Below are 23,069 nucleotides of genomic sequence, written 5' to 3' on the forward strand. Positions count from 1 at the left end.
AAAGATGTATCTGTCTGAAAAACAACTTATTTCTGTTCCTGTAAACCTTTAGTGGTGAAATACATGGCAAACCTGCACTATATTTTGCTACCACTATTCTGGACCTCCTTTATGTATCTCTAATAAAATGTATTGATTCATGTAAATGTCTGGAAGTTCAGAACAGCGTAATCAGTCATTTATATTTTTAGAACTCTGTGAAAAGCTGCTTTGCGCTCATTTTCATTCAGTTTTTAAATTAATTACATGTTTCAGAAATAGTTTTTTTCTCCACTCTAGCAAAACTTTATGAACCATTCCTTTTTCACTGGTGGTGCAGTGGGTCCATTATCCCGACCATGGATTTGTCTTGCGCCGTTCCATGCTTCCATATAACATAATGCATGATTTGTGGAAAAGCTAGGTATATCTTCAAAGGATTTATCAGGGTTTCAATGTCACACTGAAACATATATCCCTTAAACTTGAGCAGAGATGGCTCTGTCATACATGCGCTCCAAAATGCGATGGATACATGCAAAACTTGGACGATCAGTGGGCATTTTGCTCCAGCACAGACGCATAAGATTATATAATTCCAGTGGGCAGTTTTCAGGGCATGACAAAATGTTACCATCTCTTACAAAATATATGACTTCTTCATGAGCCATGCCATAGTAAGGTTGCATGCCGTAAGAGAATATTTCCCACAAGACAACGCCATAAGCCCAAACGTCAGACTCTGTTGTGTAACGATTATAGAATATGGACTCTGGTGGCATCCAGCGAATTGGTATTGCGTCATTTTCATTTGCCTTGTAGTAATCTGCTGAGTATATGTTCCTAGAAAGGCCAAAATCAGCTATTTTTACCACCATGTTTTCACCCACCAAACAATTCCTGGTAGCCAGGTCCCGATGCACAAACTTTCGCTCAGAGAGATAGGCCATCCCTGCTGACACCTGTCGGGCAATGTGGAGCTGATCGGTGCAAGACAGTGGTGATGGATTCAGATCTGAGAGTCTGACTTTGGTAGCAAGACTACTGTGGCTTAAGCTGCTTAAAGCTCGTGGTGATCTGTGTCGCAGATATTCATTTAGGTCTCCATGGGCCATATATTCAAAAAGAAGACACATTGGTTTTCCAACCGCACACACGCCTGAAAGCAAGGAAACAAATTTAGTGTTAATGATACATTATGAATTCTGCTTCCATATGCTTATATGTATATATAGTACACCTCATAATTTTACGATAAAAATGGCTTCTTATAATACAGACACACTTGTAAGAGTATCACACTGGAAAGATGGTCATGAATGCAGGATTAAAGTTTTAGCTCAGCACTAGAGATTGCTCTTCATACAACCCCGGTCCACAGTCCAGGTCAAAGCTTTCTGTCTGTAGACACGAGCTGCACAAATTTCCTCATCTTGTGGCTTTAGATTCTCTGGCCTGAGTGATATAATTTGTTCTCCCTGTAGCTCGCAGGTGACGTCTCACCAGCCCGGCTAATCATAGACCAAGCTTTGAATCCTAGTCGGTAAGAAAACTCACGAAGCGCCGGTCCATGGCCAGAGACCATAGATCTGGACCATGAACAGGGGTTGTGCCAAGCGATCAGCTCATCTCTACTCTGCACCAATTTTCTAATTTGCAAACATCCACTCCTTATATACAAATGTCCATCTTTTTCTCCAATAGTATGAGTAAAAGCAGTTTGTTCGAACCCTCGTTTTATGAAATTCTCACAGCTGGTGTAATAACATGACATGCCTGTCCAGCTGTGGTTTACAGGTCTTCAGGGAAATGACAACAGCAAAAATGTGATTACTAAAAGAGCTGAGCGCAAACAATGGAATGTGCATGATCAAGTTGTGGAGTAGTACAAAGCGCTGATGTTTTGTGATGAGTTATCAGGATAAAGGTGGCAGCTGAGGATTTGTCAAGGTCAACTGGGACTTTTTACATTTGTTTTTAATCACCAAAAGTTGGAAATGACAAACCAGGACATTGAAATGTATTCTGTCTGTCTATTACACATATTTTGATATAGTTTGGCTTGTGCATACCGTATATTGGCAATATTAATTAAGTCTAAATTAATTGTAAGAAAGGGAATGGGGTGAACAAATTCATCCTGAGATAACTGTATTAGGAAAACTCCAACTACTAGATTTCAGGTTTGTATTTTGAAGGGAGCAAGAGAATACAGGATTAGAATGAAGAAGAATGTCTTTAAAGGGACATTGTCACCTGAATTTGGAGGGAACAATCTTCAGCCATGGAGGCGGGGTTTGGGGTTTTTTGATTCACCCTTTCCTAACCCGCTGGCTGCATGCTGGCTGCAATATTGGATTGAAGTTCATTCTCTGTCCTCCAGAGTACATGCCTGCACAAGGCAAGATTGCGGAGCCGCAAGATTGCCTTGTGCAGGCATGTACTATGGAGGACAGAGAATGAACTTCAATCCAATATTGCAGCCAGCATGCAGCCAGCGGGTAAGGAAAGGGTGAATCAAATAACCCCAAACCCCGCCTCCATGGCTGAAGATTGTTCCCTCCAAATTCAGGTGACAATGTCCCTTTAAAGAAAGAAAAGTTTTTGGATCACAAAAAGAACCTAAATGACACTTACAATTGAGTTTATATCTTAGTGGCCCAGGTTTTCCCAATCTTAATTAAAAAAAAAAATACAAAACATTAGTAGTCTTATAATTTTCATAGAATCATAGAATGTTAGAGTTGGAAGGGACTCCCAGGGTCACTGCGTCGAACCCCATGCTCAATGCAGGATTCACTAAACCATCCCAGACAGATGTCTGTCCAGACTCTGAAGACTTCCATTGAAGGAGAACTCACCATCTCTCTCGTGGTGCCTGTTCCATTCATTGATCACTCTCACTGTCAAAAAGTTTTTTCTAATATCTAATCTGTATCTTCTCCTTTCACTTTCATTCCATTACTTCTCTTGTTTCCATGTGCAAAACATGAGAATAAGGATGATCCCTCTATACTGTGACAACCCTTCAGATATTGGTAGACAGTTATTATCTTAGTCTTCTCTTATGCAAGCTAAACATTCCCAGATCCTGTAAACTTTCCTCATAGGACATGGTTTGCCGACCGGTCACCATTCTGGTCGCTCTTTTCTGAAACTTGCTCCAGTTCAATTTGTACACTTGTCACTTAGGCTTTTGTGGTCTCATACTTTATTTCCTTTCAGGAAGAGTTTTCAGCAGGCTCCCTATCATTAGAGGCAGGATTACAATGACAAGTAACATTTCAAAGAACAGCTGATAATGGGTTGCACCAATCATAATAAGCAATGTAACAGCTGACCCTGCTCCCCTTCCTTCACAGTGACTTTTGCACATGCTCATCAGATTCTTCAATAAAAAGAAAGGGTCATGGTGGCTCAAGGGTTAGCATTGTTGTGTTGTGTCACTGGGGTCCTAGGTTCTAGTTTCCAAATGGACAACATCTGCAAGGTGTTTGCATGGATTTTCTTCTGGTACTCCCGTTTTCACCAACACTCAAAAAACCCACTTACTGATAAAAATTTAGATTGTAAGCACCAATGGAGACAGTGATGATATTGTCTGTAAATTACTTTGGATTTAATGGCGCTATTTAAGTGAGTAAAATAAATAATTGCTGCAAATGTACATGTGAATTTCCTAAAAAAACAGGATGCTAGGATTTATAAAAACGCCTAAGTAGACAGTTTAAAAATTGGACAAATTTAGAGAAAAATACATTTATTTAACACAAGAACCTGATGAAAGCAACAGGACATTTTCTGATAATAGCTTCCTATTAAAGATGGTCGCTCTGACTTGTGCACGGGGTTGCTGGGCTAATTCAGCTACAGAATGCCCTAAAGTGGAGCTGCAGTTGGTGCAGTGGAGTTCGGCTTGAGGCTTCAAATACAAGAACAAATGTAAACCAAGCAAAATATGTCTTAAGTGGAGAATAAAGGGATTTAGAAACACTAAACTTTGGCACATTTTCTTGATTTAGCAATAGGACCAAAGTCCATCCTGCCAAGTGAAGTATTCTGAACAGATTCTTCTGAGCAATACACTGAGGAATACAGTACAATGTCATCTCAAAGAGAATGTAGTCATAAAAGATCATCCATTTTAAAAACAAAATGAAAAAACCATCATTAAAAATGTTCATGTTTGTTCTTAGCTGAAGTACAATCAGCAACTACAGGTAGAAACTACATAAATATCTCAGATATTACCAGCACTTAATGAGGCCAAATACTCCAAGATAACAGCATTGTCATTGGGCAACCAGAGTTCTGTATTATTTAACTTGTGTTATTAGACTGAAATTATTCCTGAATAAGTTTCATTTTATTAATTTTTTATTTCTCCAATCTGCGGAATGGATAGTGAAAAGACAAATATTTAGTGAACTAGAACAGATTGACTGGTGTAAAGAAGCAATTGCAATTTTATGATTGAAAATGAGTGTCAAAAAAATAACAATCCAATATATACAGACATCTGAGATTTTATCTTCTAGAATTGTTAATACCTCAAGTGGATCTACATACCCTATGCCCTGGTTCACACAAAGTGACAAAGTGAAAAAATGTGAAAGATATTTGATAGTGAATATTGTATATTTATTTTTCCCATGCAGCTGGAAAATCCCTTGGGAGAGTCTTAACGATAAATTGGGCTCACATTTTAAGCTTTGAAGAGAATTCTGGGCAAACTCAATAGCACTAGCTGATGTAATTCCTATAAGACAATTCATAGAAACAAAATCAATTTTTTTGTAAGTTTGTCCTAATGATTTAGTTGCTTCTCACTAAAATTTGACACTTTGGTTCAAAGCCATATATTTAACTAGACACACGTGCACAATTGTTAAGATAGGTAATTTCATGTTATTGCCAGAAACAATGGCCACCTACCCTGTCCCTCGAACTAGGGAAAACCCTAGGCTATCCCTGTCCCACAGATTACTCCTGATGGTGGAGATGCCAGGGTCTCATACCTTGCTATGCTTCTATAATAACACTTATCTGTTTCCTCCTCCATCCAGGAAGGTATAGGACAAAAGTGTATAGGATAACACAAACCAGACAGATAGGGGAAAACAGACAGGAAAAAAAGAAAACTAAAATCATACAAATGCACTCACAAAACAACTGATTGGGAAACAGGGGAGGTGTACAGTAGTTGGCACAAACCAAATGGGAAAGGACAGAGAAAAAAAACACACAAACCAACTTCAAACAGAAATCTCCTGAAAATCACTCCAAATGCCTGCATCTAACACTGAACTGATCCTTCAACTCCAATCCAGAAAGTGGAAAACTATCACTGGAAAAGGAAGCCAGGAGGTAATTTCTTAAATCTGCATGGAGTAACAAACTCAGAACAGCTGATACAATAAAAGTAGAGAACTCCAGGAGTCCAACTACAGTGGGTACAGAAAGAATTCATACCCTTTTAAATTTTTAACTCTTTGTTTCATTGCAGCCATTTGGTAAATTCAAAAAAGTTCATTTTTCTCTCATTAATGTACACTCTGCACCCCAACTTGACTGAAAAAAACAAAATGTGGAAATTTTTGCAAACTTATTAAAAAAGAAAACTTCAAATATCACATGGTCATAAGTATTTAGACCCTTTGCTCAGTATTGAGTAGAAGCGCCCTTTTGTGCTAGTACAGCCATGAGTCTTCTTGGGAATGATGCAACAAGTTTTTCAAACCTGGATTTGGGGGATCCTCTGCCATACTTCCGTGCAGGTCCTCTCCAGTTCCGTCAGGTTGGATGGTAAATGTTGGTGGATAGCTATTTTCAGATCTCTCCAGAGATGCTCAATTGGGTTGAGGTAAGGGCTCTGGCTGGGCCAGTCAAGAATGGTCACAGAGTTGTTCTGAAGCCACTCCTTTCTTATTTTAGCTGTGTGCTTAGGGTCATTGTCTTGTTGAAAGATGAACCTTCTGAGGTCCAGAGCACTCTGGAAGAGATTTTCATCCAGGATATCTCTGTACTTGGCCGCATTCATATTTCATCAATGACAACGAGTCATGCTGTTCCTGCAGCTGAAAAAAACCCCCATAGCATGATGCTGCCACCACGTTTCACTGTTGGGATTGTATTGGGCAGGTGATGGGCAGTGCTTGGTTTTCTCCACGCATAACGCTTAGAATTATCACCAGAAAGGTCTATCATCCTCTCATCAGACCAGCGAATCTTATTTCTCATAGTCTGGGAGTCGTTCATGTGTTTTTTTTAGCAAACTATGTGGGCTTTCATATGTCTTGCACTGAGGAGAGGCTTCCGTCAGGCTACAGGTTCCTTTGACCTCATGATTCTCATTTGGTCTGACATACGCTGTGAGCTGTGAGGTCTTATATGGTCAGGTGTGTGCCTTTCCAAATCAAGTCCTATCAGTTTAATTAAACACAGCTGGACTCCAATGAAGGAGTAGAACCATCTCAAGGAGGATCACAAGGAAATGGACAGCATGTGACTTAAATATGAGTGTTTGAGCAAAGGGTCTGAATACTCATGACCATGTGATATTCAGTTTTTCATTTTTATTAAAATTGCAAAATTTTCTACATTTTTGTTTTTTTTTCAGTCAAGATGGGGTGCAGAGTGTACATAAATGGCTGCAATGAAACAAAGAGTGACAAATTTAAAGGGGTCTGAATACTTTCCATACCCACTGTAAGTAGTTTAAGCCTTGCAGCAACAGAGCAATGAAAGACAGAATTACTAGTAGGTGTCATGGGGTTACCGCAACAGAGAGAATCAGAAGACCGCAGAGTCTGATTGCTCCTACTCCTGCTCTGAAAATAAGCACTACTTTTTAAATGGTGTTTATTTTTTCAGAACAGAGGTTAATCGGCCATTTTTGAGACTGTGGTAGTATAAGCTCTCAGCTGGGCTTGGTTAGCCACTCCCATCCCCTTTATAATCTGGGTCCTGATTCAAACCCATGTCAGAGCTAGCTTTTGCTGCATGGCTTGGTGGAGATGTGTTTATAAGAGAGGGAGTTTTAAAGGAGATATCTGTGTCTGTTGTGTGGTTTGTAAGTGTGATAATTCCCTTCCTTTCTCTTACTTTGATTATTGCCCCATCCTCCACTCCCCGGTGTATTCCTCTGTTATATGTAAGAGAATATTTGTATGCTTGGTATTTCAGTTTACCCTTGTTTGTGTTGCCTTGTTCATTGCTTTGGTGTACTGTGGTGCACAGTAATGCCCCTCTTCCCTGGGTGGGGGAAGACAACAGATGGAGGGCTGATTTAGGAGATAAGGTAACGGAGGCAGCCCCAGCATCTTCACCTTCAGAAGTATCCTGGGGAATAGGGTGAGCTAGGGCGTCCCCTAATGGTAGGGACAGGGAAGGGTCCTGGGTCACCCACCCAACAGCTGAGCCGTGATAATAGAATGGTGAAGCCTTTCTAACTACCTTTGGATGTATGTGTCACCAGACACTGCGATCATCTGACCACACTCTGTCGCAGTAGCCTCATGACAGGTCGATTTACTAACATTGCCATCTGGCTTGTTTCAAGAAAATCACAGAAACTACCACATAAATGACCTCAGATAAAATAAACCAACCACTGTGGCTTCTGGTTTTTACTTTTGGCGTTTCATTCTAAACTACAACAAACTTACCCAGAAGCTTTACAATATTGGGGTGATCAAATTCCGCCATAAGTGCAGCTTCTCTTTGGAAGTCGGCCTGCATGTCAGCAGAGGCTTCTTCTTTCAGCATCTTCACTGCTATCATTGTGAAAGGTTCATATGGAAGCAACCCCGGTGCCCTAAAAAGCCACAAAATAATTATTTTACCTCTCACCATGAAGATGAAGTAGTACTTGTTTTTACATCTGGCCATTTTCAAGACTTTTATAAAAAAGTGTTTGTCATGTATGACAATGGCTTATATAGCCATTTAACCACTATGGCTGTACTTATTGTTCTCTCTTTTGCAGATAAATGCAGAATTACCTTTATCACTCAGTCGCCTGTTTCTTATGCGACTTCTAATATTAAGTAAAGGCAGTGGGGCATACTAAATAAACACATCAGAATTGTGGCAAAATTTGTGCCAAAACTGTCTTTCATTACTTGCATCATCTACTATATAATTGTCTAAGGGTCACTTCCGTCTTTCTGTCTGTCTTTCTGTCTGTCTTTGTGTCTGTCTGTCTGTCATGGATATTCATTGGTCGCGGCCGCTGTCTGTCATGGAATCCAAGTCGCTGATTGGTCGTGGCAAAACGCCCATGACCATTGCCACGACCAATCAGCAACGGCCACAGTCCGGCGGCAATATGGCCACTCTTTCCTCCCCGCAGTCAGTGCCCGCTCCATACTCCCCTCCAGTCATCCCTCACACAGGGTTAATGCCAGCGTTACCGGAGCGCGGTGTAACGCACTCCGGTTACGCAGCTATTAACCTTGTGTGACCAACTTTTTACTATTGATGCTGCATATGCATAGTAAAAAGATCTAATGTTACATATAAGAATAATAATTAAAAAAAAGTTATTCTCACCCTCCGACGTTGCATCCTGTCCTCGGCAGTGCAAGTGGCAGGTTCCGGTGCTAAGGATGCTATGCAAGAAGGACCTGCCATGATGTCAATATACTACATAACTGGCCAATATACTACGTGACTGGGCAGTATACTACGTGTCTGTGCTGTATACTACGTGGCTCTGTGCTGTATACTACGTCGCTGTGCAGTATACTACGTGGCTGGGCAATATACTACGTGACTGGGCAATATACTACGTGACTGGGCAATATACTATGTGGCTGGGCAATATACTATGTGGCTGGGCAATATACTACGTGGCTGGGCAATATACTACGTGGCTGGGCAATATACTACGCGGCTGGGCAATATGCTACATCACTGGGCAATATACTACGTAGCTGGGCAATATACTACGTGGCTGGGCAATATACTACGTCACTGGGCAATATACTATGTAGCTGGGCAATATACTACGTGGCTGGGCAATATAGTACGTGGATGGGCAATATACTACATGGCTGGCCAATATACTATGTGGGCTGTGCAATATACTACATGGACATGCATATTCTAGAATACCCGATGCATTAGAATCGGGCCACCATCTAGTATTTAATATGTGCTTTAGGCCTTTTCTGTGTCTTGTCTAACAAGGGGCCATAGCTTCACTGAAATGAGGAATGGTTTATCAAAATAGTGGCCTAACAGGTAATACTAAGCGCCAAAAAATGCAAGTAATAGGTGATATAAGTTTTGACAAGACAGTCAATGGTTGGGTGAAGCCATTTATTGTCAAACTACTGTGTTTTCTCTTTTTAAATCATAATGACAACCCAAAATATCCAAATGACCCTTATCAAAAGTTCACATACCCCATTTCTTAATACCGTGTATGCCCCTCTAACATCAAAGACAGCTTGAAGTCTTTTGTGTTAATTGTGGATGAGATTCTTTATTTTCTCACATGGTAAAGCTGCCCACTCTTCTTGGCAAAAAGCCTCCAGTTACTGTAAATTCCTGAGCTGTCTAGCATAAACTGCATGCTTGAGATCTCCATAGAGTGGCTCAATGATATTGAGGTCAGGGGACTGAGATGACCACTCCAGAACCTTCACTTCGTTCTGCTGTAGTCAATGACAGGTCGACTTGGCCTTGTGTTTTGGATCGTTGTCATGTTGGAACGTCCAAGTACGTCCCATGCGCAGCTTCCGGGCTGATGAGTGCAAATTTGCATCCAGTATTTGCTGATAATGTGCTGCATTCATCTTTCCTTCAAATATGACCAAGTTTCCTGGACCTGTGTAGCGATCTACCTCCGTGCTTTACAGTAGGAATGGTATTGCTTTCCTCATAGGCCTTCTTGACCTCGCTCCAAATGTAACGTTTATGGTTTTGGGCCGAAAAGTTCAATTATGGTCTCATCACTCCAAATTACTTTGTTTCAGAAGTTTTGAGATTTGTCTCTGTGCTGTTTTGCATATTGTAGGCAAGATACTTTGTGGCATTTGCGCAGTATTGGCTTTCCTCTGGCCACTCGACCATGCAGCATATTTTTCTTCAAGTGCCTCCTTATTGTGCATCTTGAAGCAGCCACACCGCTAGTTTTCTTAGAGTCCTGTATTTCAGCTGATGTTATTTGTGGGTTTTTCTTTTTCCTTTGGACCCCAAACAATTTTTCTGGCAGTTGTGGACAACATTTTTATTGGTCTACGTGACCGTGGTTTTGTTTTTACAGAGCCCCTCATTTTCCATCTGTTAATCATAGTTTGAACGCTGCTGACTGGCATTATTAATTACTTGGATATCTTTTTGTATCCCTGTTTTATACAGTTAAACTACCTTTTCCCGTAGATCTGTTGACAATTCTTTTGTTTTCCCTATGACTCACAATCCAGAAACGTCATTGGCTGGATGAAAGAAGCTAGAGTCTGTCTGTATCCCAGAAACTCACTCTACTTTTATGCACACACTGATTACAAGCAAACAGGTAACACGTGAGGATGTTACCTTTAGTAGCTATTCAAACCCATTTGTGTCATTCAAACTTCTGTGTATGTTTTCAGGCCAAATCACCAGGGTATGTGAACTTTTGATCAGAGTCATTTGGATATTTTGGGTTGTCATTATGATTTAAAAAGAGAAAACACAGTAGTTTGACAATAAATGGTTTCATCCAACCACTAACCATGAGTGGACCGAAATTTTTGGTGTTATCGTTCATATTCTCTGAAAAAAAGGCCAAGAAAGCAAAAATTCTGCCAGGGTTTGTAAACTTTTAAGCACAATCGTAGCTAATCCCTTAAGCTAGGGTCACCAAACTGTTTTTTGCACTCATCAGAGAATTATGCTAATCACGCTCCAATCAGACTCTGATTTGAAGATAATAATAAAAAAAATCTTCGTCTTCTCTATTCAGTCTGTTTAATCTGAGTGCAGTTGGATTTTTTTCCAAGGACCCATAAACATGAATGGCCAAGTGTGATCCCATAATCTGATTCAACTTATTCATGCTGCAAGGAAAAATTTGGAAAAATTTGGACATGTGCACAGCCTCATAGAATAACATGGGGACGAGTGATATTTGTCAAAATGGCGGATAGCGCTCGTCTGATTCTTACGGTCATCTTTACAAGCCCTTATAGAAAAATACAGCATACAATAAATCACAACCCCCCCTCCAAAAGCCTAGTAAGTTGCATGACTTCCATTTCCTGCATTGGCAATCTTTTTCATTGCATGCAGGCCTAAAACTTATAAAGAATAAACAGAATGCTGTTAGTTGACATGTTATTGGCACTAAACAGAGAATTATGTCTCAAGAGCTGAAATATGGCGCTAAGGGAGAGAAGGAGGTTGCTAAGTTTAGGAACAGGCATGTGTTTAACATACGACAAGACAAACATTTTAATGAGAGCAGAAGGTGATGGTTCAGCTTGTGTTGATAAATGTCACGTTTCAGCGAGATGAACATATGGTTGAGTAGTGATACAATATAAATCCAAGGCTCAGTAATAAACAGTGTGCACAGGATGGCGGATTTATGTCATTCTTCCGTTCCAATAGGAAATGACTGATGGGGATGTAAAGAGCATGTAACATGTGCTTGGAGTAACACCAATCTGGAGAAAAATTGCATTTGTTTACCTGGCTTGAAAGACCCGTCCAAAGGCTCCTTCTCCAATGTCCCTGACATACTCAATATTATTCCGGGGATATTCAAGGCTTATGAGTTTAGGGTTGAGAAGGAGTGGCATTCTCTGATACATGGGGTTTGGATGTAACCTGTCCAATACCAGCTCTGATGGAAGGGCTGTAAGTGGAGCAGTAGTTTCTCTGGAAAAAAAATAATGCCAATATTCAACTACTAAATTCTTTCAGAATTCATTTTCTACGTGGAAGGTGTAGAATTACATCTATACATGATAAGAAGTGAGATAATTTAATGAGTTACATAAATTAGGATAGTGATAGACTTGTATTCATATCCTATTTGTTATGACATACTATGTGTAATACTTTTCAAATAGGAGAACTACTAAAAAGAATTTTTCCCCTATAGCACTAAATCTTCTATTTTCTGGTAAGTTGTATCCACAGGTGTTAGGGCTAGCGGAATGCACCAAATAATAAGATAGAATAAGGTGCATTCGCAGCCCCGGATCCACCGTGCAGAGATGGAACCTGCTGCCAAGTAATGACGGACTATATGGCGGTACAATGTGAATACACACACGGGTTAACAGCTGAGGTTGAGCTCTCGAGAGCCGCCAACCTACCCTCCAGCTGCTGGATATACCGCAAGGATTGCTGTTTGTCTGTCATTACTAGCCAAACCCTGGCGCTAGTATAATGTTAGGGCTAGCAGAACGCACCAAATAATAAGATAGAATAAGGTGCATTCGCAGCCCGGGGTCCACCGTGCAGAGATGGAACCTGCTGCCAAGTAATGACGGAATATATGGTGGTACAATGTGAATACACACACGGGTTAACTTCACCCTGTGTGAAGGAAGCAAACCCTGTTGCGTCACAGGGCCGCAGTACCGCACATAACAAAACTAATAATTAATTAGCACGAGAGTGCGAACTGTGCTGTACTGGCGGATGCCACTAACCACCCTGACTTGGGTTAAAGAAGCGCTCTAATGGTGCGTGGCACCGTACTGGCGGTCACAGCAGTAGGCGCTGTTTCGTGTGTAAACGCTGTGAGTTCAGACGGGATTGCAGCCATACACCTTACGCAAACAGTCATACACAAGGGATGGGTTTTTTAAGGAACGACTTGCACTCATCAACACACACACGATTACAATTGTACACTAGCGCATGGCCGTGCGGTCATGTGAAGCTTATATAGCTGCAGCATGTATAGGACCTTCCAATAAAGGACCAATAGGAAGCTGCCACAGAAGTTTAGCACCTTCAGGACCTTCCCTGGAGGACCAATGGGAACCGCTGCAGCATCTGAGCATGTGACCCTCGATCTCCAACGGGAGATCTCATCCTGGGCATGCTCAGAAGGGAAAAAAGTAGGACTTAGTCCCAAAAGCGTCTGCTCGCCGCTGCCCAGCACTGGCTTCAATGGCAGAAGAAGGAAAAGCAGCAGTAACCCTATGCACATAGTGAGACCGAGCAAGAGGCTGGGACCGACGTCTCCGCTGAGCAGACTCCACTGCAGCTGGAGAAGAATGGGAGACTGCAGCAGAGACGGCTCGAGATTCCCCCTGTGCAGAGGCGGGAACTCGGCACCTAACATTACCCCCCTAGGGCCCCCCCCCTCCTTGGACCTTGCTACACTCGAAGGCAGCAATGAGCTATGGAGCTCGAATGTGTTCAGCAGGCTCCCATGACCTGTCCTCTGGGCCATAACCCTTCCAATCCACCAAATAGGATTTTTTGCTACGTACCACCTTGCACCCCAAAATAGCGTTCACCTCGTAATCATCCGTAGACGAACCCGATGTCCCGGCAGATGACTCGGAAAACCGGGACATGTATACGGGTTTCAAGAGGGACACATGAAAGGTGTCGGTGATACCCAAGCGTGGAGGAAGAGCCAGATGGTAGACCACAGGGTTAACCTGTTCGAGGACCTTGAAAGGACCCAAGTAGCGAGGTGCAAACTTAGTGTACTCAATACCCAGCCAGATGTTACGGGCGGAGAGCCACACTAAGTTGCCAGGAGCAAAGGTCGGAGTGGGGCGCCGATGAGCATCGGCGGAGGACCTCAATCTCTCCTTGGAGGCCCGAATGGCATCCTGAGTGTGGTCCCAAATGTCCCGTGCCTCCACAACCCAGTGTGCCACCCTGGAGTAGGCGGAAGACACAGGCATGGGCACAAGAACACGCGGATGCTGGCCGTAATTTAGAAGGAATGGAGTCTGACCGGTGGAGTCGGCTATGGCATTGTTAAGCGCAAACTCTGCCCACGGTAGCAAGGATGCCCAGTCATCCTGCCTGGCAGAAACAAAATGTCGTAAATATGTGACCAAGGTCTGGTTGGCCCTCTCTACCAACCCATTCATCTCGGGATGATATGCCGAAGAGAGATTCAATTCAATACTGAGTAGACGACAAAGCTCTCTCCAGAATCGAGATGCAAACTGGGGACCCCGGTCACTAACAATTTTGTCTGGCATACCGTGTAGGCGAAAGATATGTTTGATGAACAACACAGCCAGAGCCCGTGCAGAAGGTAGCCGTGGAAGAGGCACCAAGTGCACCATTTTGGCAAAATGGTCGGTGATCACCCAGATAATGGTGCAGCTACGAAACTTGGGTAAGCCCACCACAAAGTCCATCCCGACCATCTCCCAGGGCCTGTCTCCCACCGGCAGAGGGTAAAGCAAACCAGCTGGCCGTGGCCGAGGGGACTTGTTCTTGGCGCATGAGACACACGCCTCGCCAGTAACTCAGATGTCCTTTTGGAACCAAAATGTCCACCCACCATGGACGAGTGTGCCCAAGAGAGAACCTCCGGTCGCAAACTGGATGGTACAAAAGTCTTGCCCGGAGGCACAGACTCTAGCGAAACCGGGGCCACAGTTCTCAAGCTCTCGGTGGGGACAATAAGCCGAGGCTCCTCTTCCTCCTCCACAGATGACACAACAGAGCGAGAGAGAGCGTCGGCCCAAATGTTCTTCACCCCAGAATGAAAATGGAGGGTGAAATGAAACCAGGAGAAGAACAAGGACCATCTGGCCTGGCGAAAATTTAACCACTGGGCTGTCTGCAGGTACACCAAATTTTTATGATCTGTGAAGACTTGGAAGGGAAAACGAGCTCCCTCCAACAGATGTCTCCATTCCGAGAAAGCCAACTTCATGGCTAGCAACTCCCTGTCCCCGATGGAATAATTCCTCTCTGCTGGTGAGAAGGTCTTAGAAAAGAAGAAGCAAGGATGCTTCCGACCTTGAGCATCCTTTTGAAAGAGGACTGCTCCAGCACCAACAGATGAGGCATCCACCTCCATGATAAATGGCTTATCTACATCGGGACGATGTAGGATGGGAGCGCTAGCGATGTGTGACTTTATGGAGTTAAAGGCCTTGGAGACCTCCTCAGACCACAATTTGGGATTTGCCCCCTTCATGGTGAGGGCAACCAAGGGAGCTACCAAAGTTGAGAAGTGCGGAATGAACTGGCGATAATAATTAATGAACCCCATAAAGCGCTGCACCGCTTTAAGAGAATGGGGTTCCTGCCAGTCCATCACAGCCTGTAGTTTGGCAGGATCCATAGCCAATCCCTGGGCGGAGATGATATAGCCTAGGAAAGGTAAGGACTCCTGCTCGAACATATACTTCTCCAACTTGGCATAGAGGGAGTTTGCCCGTAGGAGGTTGAAGACTTTGCAAACATCTCTCCGGTGGGAGTCAATATCTGGAGAGTAGATGAGAATATCATCCAGATAGACTAAGACCGAGGTGGAGAGCATATCCCGGAAGACGTCGTTCACAAAGTCTTGGAAAACGGCTGGGGCGTTACAGAGCCCGAAGGGCATCACCAGATATTCATAGTGCCCATCCCTGGTGTTAAAAGCCGTCTTCCTTTCGTCCCACTCACGGATGCGAATCAGGTTGTAAGCACCCCGCAGATCTAATTTAGTAAATACCCTTGCTCACCGAAGCCTATCGAAGAGCTCAGATATCAAGGGCAAAGGATACTTATTCTTAACGGTGATGGCGTTAAGACCCCTGTAGTCTATGCATGGACGCAATTCCCCATTCTTCTTCTGCACGAAGAAGAACCCTGCCCCTGGCAGGTGACACTGACTTCCTAATGAATCCTCTTGCCAGATTTTCCTGGATGTACTGTGACATTGCCTCCATCTCCGGGAGTGATAACGGATAGACTCGACCCCGGGGAGGCTCAGCACCAGGCAAGAGATCAATAGGACAGTCATAGGGGCGATGGGGCGGAAGGGTCTCCGCCGCCTTTTTGGATAACACGTCTGCATAAGACCAATATTGCTTGGGGAGAGAGGATAGATCTGCGGGTACCTCTGTAGTAGCAACCTGAACGCACTCCCTCTGACACCTACCCCCACAAGATTCCCCCCATCCCAGAATTCTGCCTGAGGACCACTGGATATAAGGAGAGTGGTACCATAGCCAAGGTATCCCCAACAGGACCTCATCAATTCCCTCAGGACTGACAAGCAGAGATATAATCTCCTGATGAGATGGTGACATGGACAGAGTAAAAGGGATGGTCTGGTGTGTTATCTGTGAGGGCAGTGTCGACCCATTCACCACTCGTACTGTTACTGGTTGAGCTAGCATAACCAGGGGTATTGCGTGACGTTGGGCAAAGGCAGAAGACATAAAATTGCCCTGCGCCCCAGAATCCACGCAGAGCTCTACCGAGTGGGAGGATGAGCCTATAATAATTGTCCCCTTAAAGGACAATTTGGAGGTAAACGTCGCCGTGTCTAGTGTACCTCCACCTACTACCACTAGACGCTGACGTTTCCTCGACCGCTGGGGACATCTGGTGGCAAAATGTCCTGACTGCTGGCAAACATGACAGACCTTAAGTGCACAAGCGGTCTGGGACTTAGATCCCGCTCGTGACACTTCCATGGCCTCATGTGACTCCGGAACCAGGACCGGAGATTCCGGAGGTTTGGCGAAGGTGGGAGCCAGCCGAAACCTCTGCCTACACTGGGCTCGCTCTAACCACCGCTCGTTAAAACGGAGGTCAATATGAGTAGAGACAGTTATTAACTCCTCCAGTGTGGCAGGAATCTCCCTAGTGGCTAGAGCGTGCTTCACGTGATCAGCCAGCCCCCTCCAAAATATGGGGATAAGGGATTTATCCAACCACTCCAGCTCAGAAGCTAAAGTGCGGAAGTGGACGGCAAAATGGCTGACCAAGGACTCACCCTGAGTTAATGCCAGCAGTTGGAGCGCAGTATCATGGGTGACTTGAGGTCCTAAAAAGACCTGTTTCAGAGTGCTCAGGAACAGCGGAGCACTCTGCACATGATCGCCACGCTCTCACAGCAGCATAGCCCATTCCAACGCCCTGTCTGACAAGAGAGACACAATTAATCCCACCTTAGCCCGCTCTGTGGGAAAACGTGCAGCCAGGAGCTCGAGGTGAATAGAGCACTGACTTACGAATCCCCTACAAGATTTGCTATCTCCAGAAAATTTTTCTGGCAGCGGGAGGCGAGATAATGTCGGAACAGGGGTGGCAGTGGATAAGGTTGCTGCAGCCACACTAGCAGCCTGTACAGCAACTGCGGTAACATCCACAGCTGAGGTTGAGCTCTCGAGAGCCGCCAACCTACCCTCCAGCTGCTGGATATACCGCAAGGATTGCTGTTTGTCCGTCATTACTAGCCAGACCCTGGCACTAGTGTAATGTTAGGGCTAGCGGAACGCACCAAATATTAAGATAGAATAAGGTGCATTCGCAGCCCGGGGTCTACCGTGCAGAGATGGAACCTGCTGCCAAGTAATGACGGACTATATGGTAGTACAATGTGAATACACACACGGGTTAACTTCACCCTGTGTGAAGGAAGCGAACCCTGTTGCGTCACAGGGCCGCAGTACAGCACATAACAAAACTAATAATTAATTAACACGAGAGTGCGAACTGTGCCGTACTGGCGGATGCCACTAACCACCCTGACTTGGGTTAAAGAAGCGCTCTAATGGCGCATGGCACCGTACTGGCGGTCACAGCAGTAGGCGCTGTTTCATGTGTAAATGCTGAGAGTTCAGCCAGGCGCTAGATTGCAGCCATACACCTTACGCGAACAGTCATACACAATGGATGGGTTTTTTAAGGAACGACTTGCACTCATCAACACACACACGATTACAATTGTACACTAGCGCATGGCCGTGCGGTCATGCGAAGCTTATATAGCTGCAGCATGTATCGTCCTTCCAATAAAGGACCAATAGGAAGCTGCCACAGAAGTTTAGCACCTTCAGGACCTTCCTGGAGGACCAATGAGAACCGCTGCAGCATCTGAGCATGTGACCCTCAATCTCCAATGGGAGATCTCACCCTGGGCATGCTCAGAAGGGAAAAAGCAGGACTTAGTCCCAAAAGCGTCTGCTCGCTGCTGCCAAGCACTGGCTTCAATGGCAGAAGCAGGAAAGGCAGCAGTAACCCTATGCACAGAGTGAGACTGAGCAAGATGCTGGGACCGACGTCTCCGCTGAGCAGGTTCCACTGCGGCTGGAGAAGAATGGGAGACCGCAGCAGAGATGGCTCGAGATTCCCCCTGTGCAGAGGCGGGAACTCGACACCCAACAACAGGTACAGTTAATTCTAAAAAAAAGCTAACAATTCCTTCCTCACCCTCCCCAGGTCCAACACTGAGCCTCCAACTCTACTCCAGGTGTACATTGTTGCCACCAAAGCTGATGTTACATCAACAGCGCTACACCCCAATCAGTAAGCTCTGCGGCCACTGCCATCGAAACAGGCAGAGCGTCTAAACTCACTTTGTGGCTGCAGAGCCATTGGTTTGAGAACAGGACAGTAACAGATATGCAGTGCCGGACCGAGGGAGGACGAGTAAGGCTATTTTTTAATTTCTTACACCAAACTGTGTTTAATGTCATAAATGTAATGCAATTTCCAAAAATAAATTAGGATCTAAGGGGTAACGTTTCTCCTTATGGAGAGTGACATACCATCTCTGGCTTGCACGTCTCGTTAAAGGGTTGATTGTGACTTGTAGGATCGCTACTTCCAACAGGTGGCGCTATAGAGTTTAAGTCCTCTTTTTCTCAGACGAGGCAATTTGCAAAAAATATTATGTATTTGAAAGAGTGATTGGAAAAAAAATCCAATTTCAAAACATTATGTCTACAGATTTGAATTTAGTTTTATATATACAGTGGGTACAGAAAGTAGTCAGAACTTTTAAATGTTTCACTCTTTGTTTCATTGCAGCCATTTGGTAAATTCAAAAAGGTTATTTTTTTTCACATTAATATACACTCTGCACCCCATCTTGACTGAAAAAAATTGAAATGTTTTATTTTATGCCAATTTTACAGAAAAGAAAAACAGGAAATATTACATAGTCATAAGTATTCAGACCCTTTGCTCAGACCCTCATATTTAAATCACATGCTGTCCATTTCCATGTGACCCTCCTTGAGATGGTTCTACTCCTTCATTGGAGTCCAGCTGTGTTTAATTAAACTGATAGGACTTGATTTGGAAAGACACAAACCTGTCTATTTAACACCTCACACCTCACAGTGCATGTCAGACCAAATGAGAATCATGAGGTCAACGGAGCTGGCCAAGGAGCTCAGAGACAGAATTGTGGCAAGGCACAGATCTTGCCAAGGTTACAAAAGGATTTCTGCAGTACTCAAGGTTCCTAAGAGCACAGTGGCCTCCATAATCCTTAAATGGAAGAAGTTTGAGACCATAAGAAGTCTTCCTAGACCTGGCCATCCAGCCAAACTGAGCAATCGTGGAAGAAGAGCCTTGATGAGAGAGGTAACAAAGAACCTCAACATCGCTGTGGCTTAGCTCCAGAGATGCAATAGGGAGATGCAAGAAAGTTTCACACAGTCAACTATCACTGCAGCCCTCCACCAGTTGGGTCTGTATGGCAGAGTGGCCCAAAAGAAGCCTCTCCTCAGTGCAAGACATATGAAAGCTCGCATAGAGTTTGCTAAAAAAACACATGAAGGACTCCCAGACTATGAGAAACAAGGTTCTCTGGTCTGATGAGACGAAGATAGATCTTTTGGGTGATAATTTTAAGTGGTATGTGTGGAGAAAACCAGGCACTGCTCATCACTTGCCCAATACAATGAGACATGGTGGTGGCAGCATCATGCTATGGGGGTGTTTTTCAGCTGTAGGGACAGGATGACTAGTTGTCATTAAAGGAAACATGAATGCGGCCAAGTACAGACATATCCTGGATGAAAACCTCTTCTAGAGTGCTCTGGACCTCAGACTTGGCCAAAGGTTCACCTTCCAACAAGACAATGACCCTAAGCACACAGCTTAAATAACAAAGGAGTGGCTTCAGAACAACTCTGTGACCATTTTTGACTGGCCCTGCCAGAGCCCTGACCTCAACTCAATTGAGCATTTCTGGAGAGACCTGAAAATGGCTGTCCACCATCGTTCACCATCCAACCTGATGGAACTGGAGAGGATCTGCACGGAAGAATGGCAGAGGATCCCCAAATCCAGGTTTGAATAACTTGTTACTAGGGTTGAGCGACCTTGACTTTTTTAGGGTCGAGCCGGGTTTCGCGAAACCCGACTATCTCAAAAGTCGAGTCGAGTGAAATCGGCCGATTATGGCGAAAAGTCGAGGATCGACCGAAACACGAAACCCAATGCAAAGCCAATGGGAATTTTTTTTTTTTTTCTCTCTCTCTCTCTCTCTCTCTCTCTCTCTCTCTCTCTCTCTCACGCCCCTAAGACCTATGTCATCACTCTGCCCACGCCCCTTCATTGGCTGAAAAAAATGGCGCCAAGCGCGTCATACGAAACGCGACTTTGGCGCGAAAGTCGCGTACCGCATGCCCGACCTCACACAGGGATCGGGTCGGGTTTCATGAAACCCGACTTTGCCAAAAGTCGGCGACTTTTGAAAATGAACGATCCGTTTCGCTCAACCCTACTTGTTACATCATTCCCAAGAAGACTCATGGCTGTACTAGCTCAAAAAGGTGCTTCTACACAATACTGAGGAAAGGGTCTGAATACTTATGACCATGTGAGATTTCAGTTTTTCTTTTTTAATAATTTGTGAACATTATTGAATTTGTTTTTTCAGTCAAGATGGTGTGCAGAGCGTACATTAATGAGAAAAAAAAAAACTTTATTGAATTTTCCTAATGGCTGCAATGAAATAACGAGTGAACAGTTTAAGGGGTATGAATTATTTCTGTTCCCACTGTATATAGTTACAGTATGTGTCTTAGGCCACTACAAAAGTTAAACATCTTTCAATTACAAAGTTTTTTTTTCTTTGGGTGAATAGTAACCCGAATATTGCTGTGCGAAGTTTGCTACAATACTAGACTAGTAGAAATATGAAAAACTGACAAGCATTCACAGAAGAATATAATTCCCTCAGTCATCATTGTCCATTGTCCATTTATTACCTGTCTGCTCCCAGCTGTAAAATGAATCATAGAAATTGGTAGAGTGGGACAAACAGAATACTATAACAGTAGAAAAAGACACAGACTGCTAAACCAAATATTGTACATTGGTCAAATGCGACTAAGAAAAATTTTCAAAACTGAACGTGAAGTTCTTCATGAACATTTGGATCAGAATGTATGAGCCCACTGCCCTGTTATGGAAAATCTTAGTGGATCCCTAACCTGTTTGGCGTAGCGATTATGCGCCAGCGGAGGGAGAGACCCCCATGCCCCACATTACTCATGATGTCAATCAAAACCCTCCACAGCTCTGGGTCAAAACATTAGGAACCTGGCTTTGAGTATTGTAAATTTTGCCTAGCCTCAGTAGATCATTATATAACATTTGGATATGAGGTCAAAGTCTGTTTTTCCACAGTTATAGGCAAATTAGAATACTAACCTGTTCACGTTTTTCACTTTCTTCTGTCTTCGGCAGCAAATAAGGGCAGTAATTATCAGTAGCGTTAAGCCTGCAAAACCGCAGATTGTGGATATGATGACCGTCATGGAGTGTGTTGGAGAAAACGATGACGACGTTGAAGGCATAACAGGCTGCTCATTAGCTGTTTTTATTGTTGTTGGGAAATTTGGTGTGCCTTTAAAGAAAACAAAGAGTTATTCTTGTAAAGTAGTGGTATATATCCCCTTCCTGCCGTGGACAATTTTTTTTTCTGCGTGTCCTTTCCACTCACTCTTCTAGGAGTCATAACTTTTATTTATCTATCTCTGTAGTTTTCAGAGACACCATTCATTTTACCATAAAATGTACTATTTAAGTTTGGAGAAATAGCAAAAAAAAAAACGCAATTCATTCTTTGTTTTTTAGGTTTGCTTTTATGGCTTTCATTGTGTGGTAAAAATGACCCAGAAATATAATTCTTCAGGTCAGTATAATTATATAATCCTAAATTTGAATAGTTAGGTTTTTTTTTTGTTTAGTGGTGAAAAAAATCAGAAATTTACAAAAAAGTTGTTGTTTATATAGCCATTTTCTAAGATTTATAACAGTTTTCTATCGATTGAGCTGTATGAGGTGAGCTAATGTTTTTATTCATTCAATTTTGGGGTATATAGAATATTTTGATTATAATTATTAAATTATTAAGTTAAACGTAATTACTTTTTATTTTATTTTCTGGAAAATTTGTGCTAACTGACAAAAAAAGGAGAATTATGGCAGTACAGATTTGCTGCCTTATGGTTGAATTAAATAATTTACAATTTTGATTGATTGACTAATACAGATGTGAAGATGCTGAAAAGGTTTATTTTTTATTTTTAAAGGGGGAAAAGTGGGTTGATTCTATTTTTTGTACTTTTAAAAACTTTTTTTTTTTTTTCATTGTCTTTTTTTATGTAAGTATTGCTTGTTCTATATACTGCAATACCACGATATCAGTAGCATAGATTCAGGGGAGCAGAGGACGTGGGCCCCTCACTCAGCGTGGTCCTCTTAGAGCCGTTGCTACTATAAACTAAATCAGAGTACGCAGAGCGCTAATGCAGTTAAACTCTACTGTGGAGCAGGGACACATGGTCTCCCTGCACTATTGCTTTCCGTTGAGTAGAATGTAGGTTGATATAATATAATGGAAAGGATTTGCAGACCCATAGTAAATAAAAAAATAAAATCATATGGTGGTAACCACAATAGGTATTAATTCAGACCAATACCACCAATTAAGGTATATCAAGTATAAATGGAAATCACATCATAATTAAACAAGCAATAATAACCTTTATTTAAAAAAAATCAACCAGCAGGAAAAAAGGATAGTACAAACAAGCCCCTAAAACCTTTGTTTGAACCAGGCTACTCTAAAAGTTTTTAAGAATTTTTTTAGGTCCTGTCTGAGAATGGACTCCTCAGGATCCAGGGTTAGGTAA

The 23,069-nt window shown here is 43.1% G+C and overlaps 1 protein-coding gene across 1 annotated transcript in view; it reads right to left on the bottom strand.

Annotated features, from left to right (window-relative positions):
• Positions 1 to 458: 458 nt before the first annotated feature.
• MUSK (muscle associated receptor tyrosine kinase) overlaps positions 459 to 23,069 on the bottom strand; it is a 331,368-nt gene continuing 308,757 nt past the window's right edge. Inside the window, exons 14-17 of the mRNA XM_069745513.1 lie at positions 21,583 to 21,778; positions 11,662 to 11,850; positions 7,647 to 7,795; positions 459 to 1,138 (exon numbers count right to left, since the gene is read on the bottom strand). Of these exons, the coding sequence (XP_069601614.1) occupies positions 459 to 1,138; positions 7,647 to 7,795; positions 11,662 to 11,850; positions 21,583 to 21,778 (1,214 nt within the window). The remainder of the gene's footprint in view (positions 1,139 to 7,646; positions 7,796 to 11,661; positions 11,851 to 21,582; positions 21,779 to 23,069) is intronic.

The sequence above is a fragment of the Ranitomeya imitator genome, chromosome 1, assembly GCF_032444005.1.
Source record: "Ranitomeya imitator isolate aRanImi1 chromosome 1, aRanImi1.pri, whole genome shotgun sequence".
NCBI lineage: Eukaryota > Metazoa > Chordata > Amphibia > Anura > Dendrobatidae > Ranitomeya > Ranitomeya imitator.